At 43.4% G+C, this 19049-nt stretch overlaps 1 protein-coding gene across 1 annotated transcript in view; it reads left to right on the forward strand.

Annotated features, from left to right (window-relative positions):
* Window positions 1-19049, forward strand: part of LOC310771034 (E3 ubiquitin-protein ligase RNF123-like) — a gene marked incomplete at its 3' end in the record, with an annotated part of 155599 nt that overhangs the window by 35644 nt on the left and 100906 nt on the right. Inside the window, exons 6-19 of the mRNA XM_083663714.1 lie at window positions 597-682; window positions 973-1059; window positions 1270-1337; window positions 3557-3682; window positions 5555-5669; window positions 7605-7709; window positions 8425-8550; window positions 10816-10908; window positions 11774-11842; window positions 13440-13562; window positions 14287-14386; window positions 15094-15155; window positions 16110-16181; window positions 18053-18173. Coding sequence (XP_083519840.1) covers window positions 597-682; window positions 973-1059; window positions 1270-1337; window positions 3557-3682; window positions 5555-5669; window positions 7605-7709; window positions 8425-8550; window positions 10816-10908; window positions 11774-11842; window positions 13440-13562; window positions 14287-14386; window positions 15094-15155; window positions 16110-16181; window positions 18053-18173 — 1353 coding nt within the window. The remainder of the gene's footprint in view (window positions 1-596; window positions 683-972; window positions 1060-1269; window positions 1338-3556; window positions 3683-5554; window positions 5670-7604; window positions 7710-8424; window positions 8551-10815; window positions 10909-11773; window positions 11843-13439; window positions 13563-14286; window positions 14387-15093; window positions 15156-16109; window positions 16182-18052; window positions 18174-19049) is intronic.

A 19049-nucleotide genomic window follows, 5' to 3' on the forward strand; every position in this document is an offset into this window, starting at 1 on the left:
CAGCTGCAGGGTTATTTTGTAAGCCTTAGAGTACCAATGAAATATTTTATCCCAGAATCCCGTTAATGAAGGGCAGAACCAGAAGGCGTGAGATAGTGTGCCCTCTGACACCTGACCATGCTGTTGTGTTTCTGACTTCGATTGTGGTTGTTTTGATTCATCAAAACATTCCAAATCCTTACTACTGTACTGTAATGTCATCAAACAGCACACTAGTTTGCAAAAAGATAAAATGTTCATCTTTCTGGCAAATCTCGATAAATGTCAGACTTGAAAGCGCTGTCCTGTCTTGTCTGAGGTGAAATGCAAATGAACTAGAGTCACATGATCAAATGTTTCATGACCTCTTAAAGGCTTTTGCACACAAAGTCCTTATTTTTCATCCAAAATTGTTGCACGTTTTAAAATAAATATGACCTCATGTTGTGTCACTCACGTTTACACACTGACTCAAAACATTTTGTCCAAACTTTTCGGAACAGGTTTGATTTTCTGCATTTTAAATAAGAAAAACACATACGAAAAACGGACTGTGTGTGCAAAGATCTTAACTAGTATCAAAGAAAACCCTTTGATCATATTGACTCTCTCTCCAGGGAAATGGGCGTACGAAGTGCTGATCTCCTCCCAGGGCCTAATGCAGATAGGCTGGTGTACCCTCAACTGTCGCTTCAACCAAGAGGTACACACACACACACACACACACAGACACACACACACACACACACACACACACACACACACACACACACACACACACACACACACACACACACACACACACACACACACACACACACACACACATTTCAGTAATCTGTAATAAACATATTTTACACATTTCAAAATATTACAAATCAATCATCTATAATGTGTGCTTATTCTTATCCATAAACTAGTAATTTACAAGTTAAAATACGATATTAATTTATTAAAATGCACCTATTTTATCTTTCTTTTTACTATTTCCAGGAGGGTGTGGGGGACACTCCTGACTCGTATGCCTACGATGGGAACAGAGTGCGCAAGTGGAATGTGACTACCACTAACTATGGCAAGGTGAGAGAGAGACTACCACCAACTATGGCAAGGTGAAAGAGAATACAAGAATTACAATCAAGATGTTGCATTACATCGCTATAACAAGCATGTAGCATTTTAAGCATTGTTGTATGTTCCATTAAAAAAATACACCTTGAGTATTTATGGCATTTGTTTGTAGCATTTGACCAACATGACTGATGTTCAGTGCGTTTGATCTCTTTTCAGTCGTGGGCAGCTGGAGACATTGTGAGCTGTCTGATAGACCTGGATGACGGAACCATAACGTTCTGCTTGTAAGTCAAACTCACTTGGTTACATTAGTGTAAAACCAGCTCATTGCAATATTCTGAAGAATGCTTGGCCTTCGTTCCATATCGCACGTGTGTGTGTGTGTGTGTGTGTGTGTGTGTGTGTGTGTGTGTGTGTGTGTGTGTTTTATTGAAGTGTAAAAAGTTCGCACACTGCAAAGGGCTCCAGTTAGGTGGGTACCACCCACGGTGTTGCAATAAAAAACCTAACTGGAGCCCTTTGCAGTGTGCAAACTTTTTACAATTTTCTTTGCATTTATCACTAAGTTCTGCACCTGCCCTACTAGGCTGGGATGTGCGTGTCTTCCTTCTACCTTTGTTTTATTGAAGTCCAATCAGGACAGTATCTTGTCCGCATGATGTAAATCTGTCATTTCTAACTGTCCCGTTTGACATGTAGCTGTCAAACTGGCCAACCACATTCTTGATCACTCTGTTTTTGTCTAAAATCTGATAAAAGATGAAACTGGTTTAGGGCTATTAGTTGTTTGGTCTATAAAACGTCACAAAATGGTGAAAAATGTTAATCACTTTTCACCCAAAGCCCAAGATGTCCTCAAATGTCTTCTTTTGTCCTGACCAACAGTCCACAACCCAAAGGTAATCAGTTTACTGTCATAGAAGACAGAAAATATTTATATTTAAGAACCTTGGACCAGAGAATTTTAGTATTTGTTTAAAAAAAATTATCTTAACGATTAACCGATTAATTTTCTGTTGATCGACTAATAGATTAATTGACTAATTGTTGCGGGTCTAAACTGGTTGGTCAAAGTTTGAATGCAGCAGTTGCCAGGGACTGGTTGATGAACATGTTTGATGCTGTGTTTGATTTGTGTGTCCTCAGGAACGGCCAGTCTCTGGGCATAGCCTTCACTAACATTAAGATGTTTTGTCTGTCCTCAGGAACGGCCAGTCTCTGGGCATAGCCTTCACTAACATTAAGATGTTCTGTGTGTCCTCAGGAATGGCCAGTCTCTGGGCATAGCCTTCACTAACATTAAGATGTTCTGTGTGTCCTCAGGAACGGCCAGTCTCTGGGCATAGCCTTCACTAACATTAAGATGTTCTGTGTGTCCTCAGGAACGGCCAGTCTCTGGGCATAGCCTTCACTAACATTAAGATGTTCTGTGTGTCCTCAGGAACGGCCAGTCTCTGGGCATAGCCTTCACTAACATTAAGATGTTCTGTGTGTCCTCAGGAACGGCCAGTCTCTGGGCATAGCCTTCACTAACATTAAGATGTTCTGTGTGTCCTCAGGAACGGCCAGTCTCTGGGCATAGCCTTCACTAACATTAAGATGTTCTGTGTGTCCTCAGGAACGGCCAGTCTCTCGGCATAGCCTTCACTAACATTAAGATGTTCTGTGTGTCCTCAGGAACGGCCAGTCTCTGGGCATAGCCTTCACTAACATTAAGATGTTTTGTCTGTCCTCAGGAACGGCCAGTCTCTGGGCATAGCCTTCACTAACATTAAGATGTTTTGTCTGTCCTCAGGAACGGCCAGTCTCTGGGCATAGCCTTCACTAACATTAAGATGTTCTGTGTGTCCTCAGGAACGGCCAGTCTCTGGGCATAGCCTTCACTAACATTAAGATGTTCTGTGTGTCCTCAGGAACGGCCAGTCTCTGGGCATAGCCTTCACTAACATTAAGATGTTTTGTCTGTCCTCAGGAACGGCCAGTCTCTGGGCATAGCCTTCACTAACATTAAGATGTTCTGTGTGTCCTCAGGAACGGCCAGTCTCTGGGCATAGCCTTCACTAACATTAAGATGTTCTGTGTGTCCTCAGGAACGGCCAGTCTCTGGGCATAGCCTTCACTAACATTAAGATGTTTTGTCTGTCCTCAGGAACGGCCAGTCTCTGGGCATAGCCTTCACTAACATTAAGATGTTCTGTGTGTCCTCAGGAACGGCCAGTCTCTGGGCATAGCCTTCACTAACATTAAGATGTTCTGTGTGTCCTCAGGAACGGCTAGTCTCTGGGCATAGCCTTCACTAACATTAAGATGTTCTGTGTGTCCTCAGGAACGGCCAGTCTCTGGGCATAGCCTTCACTAACATTAAGATGTTTTGTCTGTCCTCAGGAACGGCCAGTCTCTGGGCATAGCCTTCACTAACATTAAGATGTTTTGTCTGTCCTCAGGAACGGCCAGTCTCTGGGCATAGCCTTCACTAACATTAAGATGTTCTGTGTGTCCTCAGGAACGGCCAGTCTCTGGGCATAGCCTTCACTAACATTAAGATGGGTCCCGGCATCGCTTACTTCCCTGCCATCAGCCTCTCCTTCAAAGAGTCGGTGGCCTTCAACTTTGGCAGCAGACCTCTCAGATATCTTTCCAGACCAATAGGAAATATACACAAACAACTTTTTAAGTTAAGATTTAAGTTCAGCACATTTCTTCTGCCCTTCTTCTGACTTCTGTAATCCCCCCCCCCCCCTCCCCCTGTACTGAGAAATTAGAAGTTGTTGTAATACCTTCTCTTATGCCTAGAGGGTGCTATCTGCAGTAAGCTGCTCTCTATAGAGAGCCCCAGGGATGACGTATTTTTGTAGGCTGAATGCGGAAGTCCCGAACTTCCTGGTTCTTCACTGTTTCTGTCTATGGGATTTTTGAATGGGTTTTTGGCGCGATGCTTCAAATAATGTCTGTGGGCAACGCAAGTTTAATCAAACGCGAACCAAGGTTCAGCGGGATAATCTTCACACATGAGGACCACTTTCATGAGTTTTGAAGCGTAACTGCGAGCCCTAGAGGTAAAAAGCTTGTGCTAAGCTAATCCAGAACTACACACAGTGTCGCATAGGCGTACACGCGAAGGCGCGAGAGAAAGAATTTCCGTGTTCACTCGTGATGACGTATAATATCCGCGTCGACATTGTAGTCTCATTTAGCCGTTTGCTAGCTAGCCACCCTTTTAACGGCACATAAAAGCTTCAAAACTCATAAAAGTGGTCTTCATGTGTGAAGATGTTACTAAACACTGGTTCGCGTTTGATTAAGCCAGCGTTGCCCAGAGAGATTATTAGAAGAATCGCGCCAAAAACCCATTCAAAACTCCCATAGGCGAAAACTGTGAAGAACCAGGGCTGTTAGCATCGATGATTTCCGGACTCGTTCCTGGGGCTCTCTATACATGACTTCCTATATCCACCTTATGTCTAACTGCCATGATGCCTGATGGGTGCTTCTTCCGCTTCCGGTGTAATAGACTGTTTTACAGTCTATGGTTTTAACTTGACAAAAAAAACGTCTATGAGGATTTTACCCTTTTACAGCAGAGCCATTCTGCTCTACAGCCGTGTCGTTCGGGTGCTGGGATAACGTAATGCATTGTGGGTAGTCGGCTACTGTGGCTAATGTTAGCGGCTAGCTAGCTATGTTACATGGCAGTAAAACGCCACTGAATGACCAAATTGATTTAACTTTTAACCATTTCGAGTAACACTGTTTCCATACGGACTCCCAGCGTTGGTTAGTTGTTTATAACGTGACTCTATTTATAACTTTTATAACGTCCTTCAGCTTCCGGTTTATAATTCGGGTCTGCAGCCGAGTATAACAAGGGAAATGGCAAGCTGCAACAATAAGTCACGTTAAACCGGACCTTGTACCCACGATTATTTTTTACAGTGGGGCATTCAAAAATAAGGTGGATAGAGGTGTGAATGAGGGGATTCTGGGTCAGTCACTAGGAGCAAGAGGTGAGAAGTGGCTGTCCAAAGGGCCCTGTAGACTTTGCTTTTGTAAATAAAATTATTTTTATACTTTTTTAATTCTAGTTTATTGGTCTTTATCAAGTTAGAAGTAGTAATTTTACCACCACCACCCCCCCATGTTGTGGTGATGTAGTAAGATAATATACATGTCGGTGTGCAGCCTATGGTACATTATACACCCACCCTTGGCCTGTTACCAGAAACAGATAGCAATAACATTGAATGGAGATTCCCAAAGTAATTGTTTATTTTCTCACCAACACACACACGCACACACACACACACACACACACACACACACACACACACACACACACACACACACACACACACACACACACACACACACACCGTTTTTAACAGGAAGGACTTGGAAAAAGTGATGTGCCACTCTGTTGTGTTGCTTTTGAGACCTTAAACGGAGATTGTCACTTCATGACTCTGTGTGTACAGTGTTTGTCCTTAACCTGTGTGTGGTTCACATACCCTTTGGAAGGCTACCTGCCCCTCCAGAACCCCCCCACTGCCGACCTGCTGAAAGCACAGAAACTGCTCGGCTACATCAAGACTGTTCTCTCCACTACCATAGACACACAGGTAGGAATTTAGCTGGAAAAATCACTGAATTTGAAAACTTTATTTTTAAGGTCTGGAAAAGTTATTATACATCTTAAAATGTGGAAATGTGCGAAGTTTGTTCAGAATCTTTTTTCTTCTTTTTGGTTTTGTTTTTTTGCATAGTGTCCCAACAGACTGGTTTGGTTTCTTTGATTAGTGCCAAGCTTATTATTACCTCAGCCGGCGTTGGCCGGGAGGTCAGGTCTGTGTCTGTCTGGGGTGATGATGTTGGCTAGGACTATTTTTCATGTTGAAAATGACTAGGCATGTTGTAGTCCTGCACGATTAATCGAATAGCACGTGCGATTACATAACCGCAAAAGGGTGCGATTATATATATTTAAAAAAAAAAGTCTGTGTGTGCGCCTCGTCTAACATTACACGCGACGCAGCAAATAAACAAACAAACTCTGCCATCACACTGGACATCAACACTAGCGGGAGACTTCTCCCACCTCCACAAATATACAGCAATGTTATAACGTTAAACATAAACATCTTACCGAGGGAGAGACAGCAAAGTGAAAGTGGGTAAAAGAAGGAGAGAGCTGCAGGTGATTATGTAAGGGATAATGGATAGTGAGCCGGTGATTACTGGTGAAATAATGACCGACAGGTGATATTGACCTGAAGGTCATTATTTCCAGTAATCACTGGCTCACTATCCATTATCCCGCTTAGAACACGGCCTACAACTAAATCATTCAATAATCTGACAAAAATAATTATTCAAATAGATTTTTTAATAGCGTTTTCAACGACAAATCGGTTTCATTCATAATTGGCACACAAGACACCACAGCTGCAACTGGTTGGCCTAATTAGTAGTGTCTGCAGACAAAATGCTCTTATCAACTGATTAATCCAGGTGTGGCAGAGCAGCGGTCGGTTGTCGAGAAATAATGACCGGTGAATCTTGTTGATTGACCAATCAGAATCGAGTATTCAAGAGAGCCGTGTTCTAAGCAGAACTAGTGCACGTTGAGTGTACAGCAGGTAATGACCCGCTGCCATGAAAAATATAGTGACATTAACCGAGAGCAGAGAAAACACTTGCAGCTGCAGAAGCACCCTTCAGGGTCTCCATGTAAAGTCTGCACGTAACTCTCTCTCGCAGCTGCAGAAGCACATTTCAGGGTCTGCATGTAAATTCTGTGCGTAACTCTCTCGCTAAAAAAAAGAAAAGTCACAAGTGTGGCGTTGACTGTAATCTGTCACTACAAAAGAAATAAAGTGCATGTGTACAGTATTACTCATTGTATTACTGGGTGTGTACAGTATTACTCATTGTATTACTGGGCAGACATGTAACTAACTTTGCAGTCTGAGCCATCTTATCTTATCTATGTGCTGGAACACAGTGCTGCAGGACAGGTTATAATTTTATTTTTGAGACAGGCAAATGTCTCAAACAGACTGATATCACAGGATGTTGTGAAGAGTACATTTCTATATAATTTGTAAAGATTTTATTATAAAAAATATATGCTGTATTCTCTTATTTTTAATTTTATTTCTTTTTTTTTTTTTTATATATTTTCAATTGTAATATATTTCATGTAGCTACTTTAGTCTGTGATACCGTGAAACCGTGGTATTTTTGTTCAAGGTTATACCATCAAAAACTCATACGGCACATCCCTAGATACCATTTGTTTATATCGCAATCACAATCGCAAATGGCAATATTGTCCACAGTAATCGCAAATCGCACCTTTTCCCCAAATGGTGCAGCACTAGCATGTTGTTGAGGTACCCCCAAAACATTGCCTATAGTATGGCCACACCACTGCATCGTGGGATTAAAGGGATTTGCGCTTGTTAAATATAATTTTTTCTTTATCTGTGTGTGTGTGTGCGTGCCTGCCTGCCTGCGTGCGTGCCTGCGTGCGTGCGTGCGTGCGTGCGCTCTAGGAGGAGAGGTTGGTCGAGAAGGACTGCTCCTCTTGGAGGCTTCATGGAGAACCCACTGTCCTGATCAGCCTGGCTCATATCTTCAACCACTTCGCTCCCCTTATGGTAAGAGAAGTTCTTACCTGCTTGATTGATGGTGGGGCCTGATGTAAAATAGTGTTGTTGATAACAAGGTGCAGGTGATAGCGACAGTGTCGTAGACAGCGACAGTGTCGTAGACAGCGACAGTGTCGTAGACAGCGACAGCAGTATAGTAGGGCTGTCAATCTTCCTCAGTTATCCAATTAGATTTTCAGTGCTTTATTATTTTAATTTTTATGAATTTTTAATTTGACCTATAGGCTTATATAAAGCCTAATAATCAGCATGTTGTTGTTTTGTACCATTCTGTCCACTAGATGGCAGTCCAACCACTCAAATGTCCTGTTGTAACATTGACCATTGAACAAGATTACATGAGAAGATGATATTAAACTTACTATTAAACTTGTTTATGAAATGTGTGGTGACTGTCCATCCATCTGTGGTCAAGGTGATCTTTTCTTCACTGATCAGTTTTCTGATGTTACTGAGCCCAACTGAACCTAGACGGAAGCTAGATGTTTTTATTTTCAAAATAAAAGCTTTAATGTATTACTGCATGACTACGGGTTAAAATTTACTTTTACTTACTTTTTGAAGGCACAACATTATGTTAATATAAAACAGGTTTCTATGCAAATTATTTCTTTATTTCCTCTTTGGTACTTCATTCAAACGTTGGGGTTTGAATGTGTCCCAAGTGTAAAATAATGACAGTTATGTTTGGATGGGTCCCCAGTGTAAAGTGTACCTGGTAGAGGATGTGCTGATGAGTTTCCTGCTGGCTATTCTGGAAGGAGGAGGTTCTGTGGATGAACACCCCCTCATACAACAGCTACTGGACCTCTTCTGGCTGCTAATGGAGGTACACATGCACGCACACACAGGGTTCCCATGGTCCTGGAAATCCTTGAAAGTTGCCTTGAAAGTTTTTGAAATATATATTCCATATTGACATAAATAGACATGGGTCATTGACAGTGCTTGAATATATATTGTGCAACAATAGAAATGGAAGTTCTTTTGATAAAAAAAAAACTTAACGTGTAACAGCACAGTTGAGAAGTGTTCACACATTCAAGCCTGTCTCTATTTTTAATTGTTGTCTTTGAGCTTCTGTAAGGCAAAGCCTGATAGTTCTCATTATAAAAATTCTCATTGTAGTAACAGTAATTGACCTTGATCCATGTCTCAAACTATGCCGTGTTGGGTCTTTGAATTTGAGGGAATTGGGCCTGGAAAGTCCTTAAAGTGTAACTAACCCCCAAAACACTTTTTTTCAGCTTTTAACCAATATATATGACTTTGGGGGTGATGTGTGAAGAATTCTGGTCAAAATTTCCACATTTGACACCAAACTGTTGCCATTTGACCATTTGTATCATTTTTCAGCAGCATACCTGGCATAAGCGCCCTCTAAGGGTGGAACACTGTTTTTTTTTTTTCTCAAATGAATGGGATATTAGGAACACACTGACGTCACAGTGTTCCCAAAGACTATGGGATTTCAAGATAATTACTCCCCTACCCCCCCTGTACCCTTTCGGCTCCTCAGAACTCCAAGCCTATTCCTATTGAAGTTTGCTCATAAAATACTGAACCAAACGTCGTCAAAGTTGGCACATGTCTTAATTATAGTTAGTTTCCCGCTGAATGTGTCACTACTTTATTAATATCTTACCTGGATAAGCTCGAATGATGATGTTTATATTATCAGTCCGAGTTGGAAGCACTGTCTCCAGCCCAGGCAGGCGGGAGCGGGCGGGAGAGAGTCGTACTGTAACCTCATGCACTAGCCCCAAGCTCCGGGGGCGCGCGCAGCAGCAGCTGGGCTCTCTCGGACTCGGCCAGAGCAGAGAGAGCACAGTCTGACATTTCCGCGGCTATCAGTCTGACTTGGAAGCACTTTCTCTCGGCCAGTCAAACGGGAGAGTCTGCTCTCTCATGCACCCGCGGGGGCGCGCGCAGCAGCAGCACACAGCAGCAGTGAGAGGCGGGGGCTTTCAACAGTCTGACATTTCAGGAAACAAATCTCGTCACAGTTTAGCGGACATGTAAAATATAACGCTATACTACGACGTGACAACGTGACAAAGCTTCTCTAAACATATCGGCTAATATAATATCATCACTGTGTACAAGCAACGCCAACTTTTCAGGAAATCAAGTCAGCAGAGCAGAGCGACTGGCTCTGTCTGTGTGTGTGTGCTCCTCGGGGGGATTTGCATGGGAACAGTCTGTGAGGAGGAGAAGAGCTCTGCCCTGCACTGCCTGCGCCCTGAGAGGAAAAATCAGAGGTGCTGTAACTTTTAACAAGAATCACGAAAAGCCCCAAAACGCAAATTAAAAACGGATTTCATTGCGCGATTTATCTCTAGTTAGACGAGGGAATTACGTGGAGAAATCTCGCATTGTGTTACCCCAGAGCGAGAGGTTTGTCCTCACTGTGCTGTGTGCTGCGAGCAGCGAGGCTCTTTTAACGTAAGTTTAGACAAGCCACGCACACACACATGGGACAAAATGGGACAAAAATAATTAAATTTCTAGTTCGCCACTGAATGGCCAAATTGATATCACTTTCAACCATTTTGAGCAACACTCTTTCCATACAGACCACCAGCGTTGGCTAGTTGTTGATATTTATAAAAGATATTGCCCCTCTCAAATAAATTATTTTTGAGGCGGTAGGCAAACTGTAATGGCGTCCATTTCCGAAAGAAAATCTTGACTTGAACACAGCCAAAGAGTTTAGTATAGACAAGAGCATATGTCATTTCTTGTTTTTTTCCATAGGTATTTTCAAATCACTGTTCTGATACATATCTGGGGGGTTAGTCCCCCTTTAAAGTCCTGAAGGTGTGGTAACCATGCACACAGTTCAATAATTTATTCACACCACCAACAAGAGGCACACATACATAAACATTTGTTTAAACGTTTGTCAGAAAATGTGAACTCTGTAAATGACACACAGAGTGATAACCATCACTTTTGGACTTCAGTTCATCAGTTTTCATTGCTCTCACCTGGATTCAACTGGTCTGACCATTTGACTAGAAAGAACAGGTGGTCGTCATACATTCAGTCTTTGTCGTAATGCCTTTTGGCTGGCTGTCTCTGTTCTCCGTAGGACTACGAGGTCAATGAGTGCCTGAAGCAGCTGATGATGTCATTGCTGAGGGCGTACCGCTTCTCCCCCATCATCCCCGACCTGGGCTTCCAGGTAGGACTGGGGTCCGCCCCGCCCAGCCGCCTCCTTGCCCGCACCCAGTCCCTAGACCCAGTGAACTTAGAGGCAGGGACCCGGGCTCCGGTCCCAAGCCCATCCTCTGGCTTGGGCCCTGATTCACAGCAGTCACATAGGACTCAGCAAGAGTCAGGGACTGTGTGTAGTCCTCCTGGATACACACAGTCTCTGACTCACAACAGTCACATAGGACTAGGCAACAGTCAGAGACTGTGTGTAGTCCTCCTGGATACACACAGTCTCTGACTCACAACAGTCACATAGGACTAGGCAACAGTCAGAGACTGTGTGTAGTCCTCCTGGATACACACAGTCTCTGACTCACAACAGTCACATAGGACTCAGCAAGAGTCAGAGACTGTGTGTAGTCCTCCTTGATACACACAGTCTCTGACTCACAACAGTCACATAGGACTAGGCAACAGTCAGAGACTGTGTGTAGTCCTCCTGGATACACACAGTCTCTGACTCACATCAGTCACATGGACTAGGCAACAGTCAGAGACTGTGTGTAGTCCTCCTGGATACACACAGTCTCTGACTCACAACAGTCACATAGGACTCGGCAAGAGTCAGAGACTGTGTGTAGTCCTCCTGGATACACACAGTCTCTGACTCACAACAGTCACATCAAGCTGCGTGTGCTGTGGCATATATCCCACTGCTCAGCAGTTATCCCACTCGGCCTGCGGCCTCATGGGATAACAGCTGATCAGCGGGATATATTTGCCACAACACACTGGCTCTCATGCTATATTACTTAAATGTAGTATTGAAGTATTGGTTCAGATGGCAGGTTTGAGTTTGTGTGTAGTTTGATTTGTCCTCCTGTCCGTTTCAGATCCACTATCTGCGTCTGACCACAGCCATCCTGCGCCATGAGAAGTCCAGGAAATACCTGCTAAGCAACGTGTTATATCCTTCTGTCACTGATTTGTACTTAGTGAAGATCGCTCTTTTGGTGCACATTCTAGCTTCTGCTAGTCCAGGAGTGTGCTTCAATGAACTCAATTGGCTGTCTGCATTGCTGGTAGCCATTGGAGATTTCATCCTTCCATAAATGACACCTGCATCTGTGGCTGGAGGACTGAAGTATAATGGGAATGGTAGAACTAAATAAAGGTTTAGCAACACAGACATTGAACTGGTTATTTTTGTTAAAACAGTCTGAATATGAATATATGCTACAGTATCATATTTTTCGAGCACAGCAGTTTTTATGCCTCCGCCGGCGATAGCCAGGCCGGAGGCATTATGGATCCGGGTTGTCCGTACGTCCATACGATGTTTGTTAACGCGATATCTGAGGAACGCCTTGACGGAATTTCATCAAATTTGCCTCAAACATCGACTTAGACTCAAGGATGATCTGATTAGATTTTGGTGGTCACAGGTCAAGGTCACTGTGACCTCTCGAACGCCATTTTCAAGCTTGTTAACGCGATATCTCAGGAATGCCTTGACTGAATTTAATCAAACTTGTCTCAAACATCGACTTGGACTCAAGGATGAACTGATTCGATTTTGGTGGTCAAAGGTCAAGGTCACTGTGACCTCTCAAATGCCATTTTCCAGCTTGTTAACGCGATATCTCACGAATGCCTTGACGGAATTTCATCAAATCTGCCTGAAAAATCGACTTGGATTCAAGGATGAACTGATTAGATTTTGGTGCTCAAAGGTCAAAGGCCAAGGTCACTGTGACCTCTCGAATGCTATTCCCAAGTTCGTTAAAGTGATATCTCAAGAATGGCTTTAATGGAATTTCTGCCAATTTGGCCCAAATGTCGACTTGGGCGCAAGGATGAAAGGATTACATTTTGGTGATCAAAGGTCAAGGTCACTGTGACCTCTCGAACGCTATTCCCAAGTTGGTTAACGCCATATCTCAAGAACGGTTTGATAGAATTTCTTCTGATTTGGCTCAAACATCGACTTGGACGCAAGGATGAACTGATTCCATTTTGGTTATCAAAGATCAAGGTCACTGTGACCTCTCGAATGCCATTTTCAAGCTTGTTAACGCGATATCTCAGGAATGTCTTGATGGAATTTCTTCGAATTTGCCTCAAGCGTCCACTTGGACTCAAGGATGAACTGATTACATGTTGGTGGTCAAAGTTCAAGGTCACTGTGACCTCACACACCCAATTTCGAAGCTCTGTAACGCAACATCACAGGAGCGCCTTGATGGAATTTCTTCCAATTTGCCTCAAATGGCGATTTGGACTCAAGAATGAACTAATGGCGGAGGCATAAGTCCGCATTGCGGTCGTTCTAGTTTTAAATATAATCTTGGAGAGTAAATCATTGACTTGCTGCTTTAGGTTCATTGTTCGACAGTGTCTGCTTGGAAAATTAATGTAAATTGTAGTTCTAGCCATTCTCAATATGCTGCAATAATCCTAAACTCGGTACTGTTCTGCCGAAAGTAAAACAAAAAAAAAGTTTAATAAATCAATATAAAGGTAGACATGTCAAATCATTGTTTGAATCTTTAACAGAGATTTACATTTGATGTGCTGCGTTCAGTAGTGTTCTTCTACATAAAGACTCCTCTGAGGGTGAAGGAGGCGGGGCTAGAGGAGCTCATCCCGACCACCTGGTGGCCTACACGCTTTGACAAAGAGGTGGAACCAACTAACTGACTTTGTAATAATGTAGTGACCGACTTCTGCCTTGCTCATGGACTGACTTATAGACTGACAGACTGGTTGACTAGCTGACTTATAGACTGACAGACTGGATGACTGGCTGACTTATAGACTGACAGACTGGATGACTAGCTGACTTATAGACTGACAGACTGGATGACTGGCTGACTTATAGACTGACAGACTGGATGACTAGCTGACTTATAGACTGACAGACTGGATGGCTAGCTGACTTATAGACTGACAGACTGGATGGCTAGCTGACGTATAGACTGACAGACTGGATGGCTAGCTGACTTATAGACTGACATACTGGATGGCTAGCTGACTTATAGACTGACAGACTGGATGACTAGCTGACTCATAGACTGACAGACTGGATGACTAGCTGGCTTATAGACTCTGACAGACTGGATGGCTAACTGGCTGGCCTGGTGAGTGAGCCAGTGAGTGGTTGACTCACACTTGCCTATGTAATTGGCCATGCTGTAGATGAGGACTAGCCATCTGTCAATCTGGACGGCCAGCATTATAGAATGCGTTATTTGACGTTTTGTTTCCTAATCGGGGAATAACTAACTGGTTGTTCTGTTCTGACCTAAAACAAGAATGCTGATTGATTGACTGACTGGTTGACTGTTTATCTGACTGGTTGACTGTTTATCTGACTGGTTGACTGACTATTATTTCTTGCACCCAGGGGAAAGATGAGCGGGAGCCTAAAGATGAGAGTGCAGATGAACGCTTGCGGCGTCGGGCCTATGAGAGAGGCTGTCAGAGACTCAAGAAGAGGATTGAAGGTGAGAGTGTTTTCACCTTCCTTTAATGCTTATTTATTGATAAGGGACTACCTTTATTAATCAGTTTATCCCAATTTACGTTCATTTGAGCAGACAGAACGGCTCAGACACAAGTCTGGACAGCCTGCAAATTGAATTTGATGATTTATAGGTCTTGAAAAGTTTTTTATCTCTGGAAAGGATAGAAAAAACATTGATGCACAAGATATTTTATATAGTAGTTGTAGGCGATTGACATTTCACATTTGTGTTGTGAAGATCAAAGCTAGATAGTAAATAGATATGGCCTGACTTTACAGTCCTATTGGCCAGCAAATAGCGTGCATCATGCTGAACACTGGCCAAGAATGTCTGAGCCCAGTCAATTGTCAAGAAAGTGGATATAGCACAAATGCACCAAACAAAGTTAATCTGTATCTCCTCTCCTCCCCTCCCCTCCCCTCCCCTCCCCTCCCCTCCCCTCCCCTCCCCTCCCCTCCCCTCTCCTCCCCTCCCCTCTCCTCCCCTCCCCTCCCCTCTCCTCCCCTCTCCTCCCCTCTCCTCCCCTCCCCTCTCCTCCCCTCCCCTCCCCTCCCCTCTCCTCCCCTCCCCTCTCCTGTCCTCCCCTCCCCTCCCCTCTCCTGTCCTCCCCTCCCCTCTCCTCCCCTCCCCTCTCCTCCCCTCCCCTCCCCTCCCCTCCCCTCCCCTCTCCTCTCCTCCCCTCCCAGTGGTGGAAGAATTGCAAGTTCAGATCCTGAGGTTGCTGCTCAATAACAAAGACAAAGGGACGGTATGTATAGATTAAAGACTAGTTTCAGCAACACATGGGCATAACTCATAATATACAACGATAAAGTCTGTTAGTAAATATTCTGCTATCGTTGAGTCACACAGACAGGAAGGCTGATTACACATGCTCTTTTACAACATCTTCACAGTCTGTGAAAATGAAAGGGAGATTGTTACCAGGTGCCCACTGGTGGTCATGGGATTTCTGGAATATTATGGAATTTTGAGAGGTGTGTTCCAGACAGGGAAAGTCAGGGAATATCTGCGAATTTTACTATCAGAATGTATTTTATACAGTCAATTCTTTCACATGTCTGAAAAACAACAGCAAACAAGGAAAGATTGCCATTTTATGTGCTAGTTAAGGAAAGTCATTGCATCAAGGCCATGGTAATAATAACCCTGGAGTTATTTCCTTATTTCCTTTTAGTCCGGGGACCTAAACCAGTAACTTTCTACATTTTAGTCTGCCAACTTTGTCTGTGATCACTGGGCTGCTCATGCAGTGACACAATGACAGGCAATTAGAGGATGCACTGTACCGTATGATTGCATCAGCTCGGTTGATAACTTAGACAAATAGGCAAAGCAATGTCTCCATTAAATGGTGAGATATTGAATCGACAACTTTGTGACTTGGTTGAGTTGATTTACTTGACCTCCTCTCCACACCACCGTGACAGCGCTGATTAAGAGGATCTCAGGAGGGTTTCACGCCTGATTTGAGCTGTAGTCTGCAGCTGATGCCTTCGTGTGTGCCATTCTCAATAACTTCACATTTAATTCATGTCTGTCTCAGTTTGTCAGTATCAAACAACACTGGTAATGGGTATCACATGTTTTTACCTGCCTCTAGCCCCTTCCCACTCTTCCCACTGTGTGTGTACTGTGATTGGTCAATAACATCTCGATCTCAAACTTCTACGCTCAGACTGTCTTTGCGTGTCTGTTTCAGGGTGAAGCCTCTCGGTACATCTTCTTGAATAAGTTCAGGAAGTTTCTCCAAGAGAATGCGAGCAACAGAGGGGTAAGAAGAACTGCTGTTGCAGGACAGACAAACACAGGGACACAGACACACAGAGAGAAAGGCAGCCTTCACAATACATGGACTAGTGTACAGGTTCATTGACTGTCATTTAATGTTGTGATTTTAAAGATGCACAACTCAACCCAAACGACAGAGAGAGGTAACCAAAAATGTGACTCTTCAGTAAATATAATGTAAACTGCACACAGCACACAGCACACTATATATATATATATATATATATATATATATATATATATGTAAACTGCACACAGCACACTCAGGTTTAGCAACCCAGGACAAGGGAGGTAAAACATGTCACATTGGCGAGTGCTCTCTGAGACAGTTTAGTATTTTGCTCTCTGTGACCAGTGTGTAGGATTTAGTGACATCTAGTGGAGAGGTTGCATATTGCATCCCAACTGAATAACCTGCCTTTCACCCTCCCCTCCCAAGCCGATAGGACAACCTATGGTAGCCGCAAAATTTGAGAAAAATGCAAAAGGCCCACTCTAGAGCCAGTGTGTGGTTTGTCCGTTCTGGGCTACTGTACAAACATGGTGGTGCAACATGGCGGGCTCTGTGGAAGAGGACCCGCTCCTTATGTAGATATAAAAGGCTCATTCTAAGGTAACAAAAACACAGGTGATTCTGCACTAATTAAACATTCTTATGAATATGATATTCTATTTCGGCCGTCTGTTCTGCTAGATGCCAGATGCTATTAATTCTACACACTGGACCTTTCAGTTTTGATCGGTCACTTCATGTGGCTGGTGGCAAGTGTCCATACTCAACACCACCATTTAATTTGTACAAATGGAAGTCTCTGGTGTCTCAATTAGGTCTGATTGAACACTCTTCGTTAATTCAGCCCCACTTTGTGGTTTAGGCTGATAAGACCCATTAAAACCCATCTCTGGTGCAGCTTTGAACTAGTGTGTTTCTGTATGTACTGTACATGATTCTGTGCCTGCTTGCATATCTGCTTATGTGCACACAATACTCTTGTTGTGTGCCTTTGTGTCTGCATGCATGTATCAAAATGTGTGTCTGTGTGTTAAATACTCTTGTACTGTACCTTTGTGTCTGCATGCATGTATCAAAATGTGTGTCTGTGTTAAATACTCTTGTTGTGTAGCTTTGTGTCTGCATGCATGTATCAAAATGTGTGTCTGTGTGTTAAATACTTTTGTTGTGTACCTTTGTGTCTGCTGCGTGCATGTATCAAAATGTGTGTCTGTGTGTGAAATACTCTTGTTGTGTACCTTTGTGTCTGCATGCATGTATCAAAATGTGTGTCTGTGTGTGAAATACTCTTGTTGTGTACCTTTGTGTCTGCATGCATGTATCAAAATGTGTGTCTGTGTGTTAAATACTCTTGTTGTGTACCTTTGTGTCTGCATGCATGTATCAAAATGTGTGTCTGTGTGTTAAATACTCTTGTTGTGTACCTTTGTGTCTGCATGCATGTATCAAAATGTGTGTCTTTGTGTTAAATACTCTTGTTGTGTACCTTTGTGTCTGCATGCATGTATCAAAATGTGTGTCTTTGTGTTAAATACTCTTGTTGTGTACCTTTGTGTCTGCATGCATGTATCAAAATGTGTGTCTGTGTTAAATACTCTTGTTGTGTACCTTTGTGTCTGCATGCATGTATCAAAATGTGTGTCTGTGTGTTAAATACTCTTGTTGTGTACCTTTGTGTCTGCATGCATGTATCAAAATGTGTGTCTGTGTGTTAAATACTCTTGTTGTGTACCTTTGTGTCTGCATGCATGTATCAAAATGTGTGTCTGTGTTAAATACTCTTGTTGTGTACCTTTGTGTCTGCATGCATGTATAAAATGTGTGTCTGTGTGTTTAAGCAGCACCCGACAGCACTGTGTCCCCCAGAGTACATGGTGTGTTTCCTGCATCGTCTCATCACGGCTGTGAGGATCTATTGGGACGAAGGCAAGAGGAAGAACCCCGGCAGCATCAGCAGTGATGGTACCTTCCTATACACTATAGTAGTGGAAAAGTATCAACTCAGAGTTGTTTTGGTTAATTACGAGCATCTCAAGGTTTTTACTCCCGATCCCACTTCTTGTAGTTTGGAGTAGTCTCAGCTCCCATACAATTGGAGATCTCCGCCTACCAATCATCTGGGAACTTCTCAACCAAAATAGTGGTTTGAACGGCTGCTAACAAACATAACGGCCCTTTGTCAAGTTACGGGAAATGACACACTCCCCACGTTATCCTCCATAGTGAAACAAACGGGAGATAGAGCGAATCACTTTGTAACACACAGATAACTTTTTAAAACATTGAAAATGGCTGTCCCGAGTGACATTACTTGATTCTGTTTTATCCGATGACAAGCACACGACTTCTGCATGTCACCGCCCCTTCTGCACGAAGGGCCGCCCTGAAGACTGGACGCAACGCAGGTTTTTTTAAACTCTCAAATTGTTTCCACACAGTTTTAACAACGAAAGCTTGTAGAAAGTTCTCTGTCTCTAGAGCCCTTTCTAAACATGCATTGAACTCCTGATGGGCTGTATGTAGAGACACAATTGTCCGTTGTGAGCGTGCTCCCACGAACATGGACCTTACCCACCCAAGCTGTTCCCACGAACATGGACCTTACCCACCCAAGCTGTTCCCACGAACATGGACCTTACCCACCCAAGCTGCTCCCACCAACATGGACCTTACCCACCCAAGCTGATCCCACCAACATGGACCTTACCCACCCAAGCTGCTCCCACCAACATGGACCTTACCCACCCAAGCTGTTCCCACCAACATGGACCTTACCCACCCAAGCTGCTGTTCTATGTCCATGTGGCTCGCAGAGAGAATGTAGACTCTTCATGTCCA

The sequence above is a fragment of the Poromitra crassiceps genome (assembly GCF_964638095.1).
Source record: "Poromitra crassiceps genome assembly, contig: HAP1_SCAFFOLD_315, whole genome shotgun sequence".
NCBI classification, from domain to species: Eukaryota; Metazoa; Chordata; class Actinopteri; order Beryciformes; family Melamphaidae; genus Poromitra; species Poromitra crassiceps.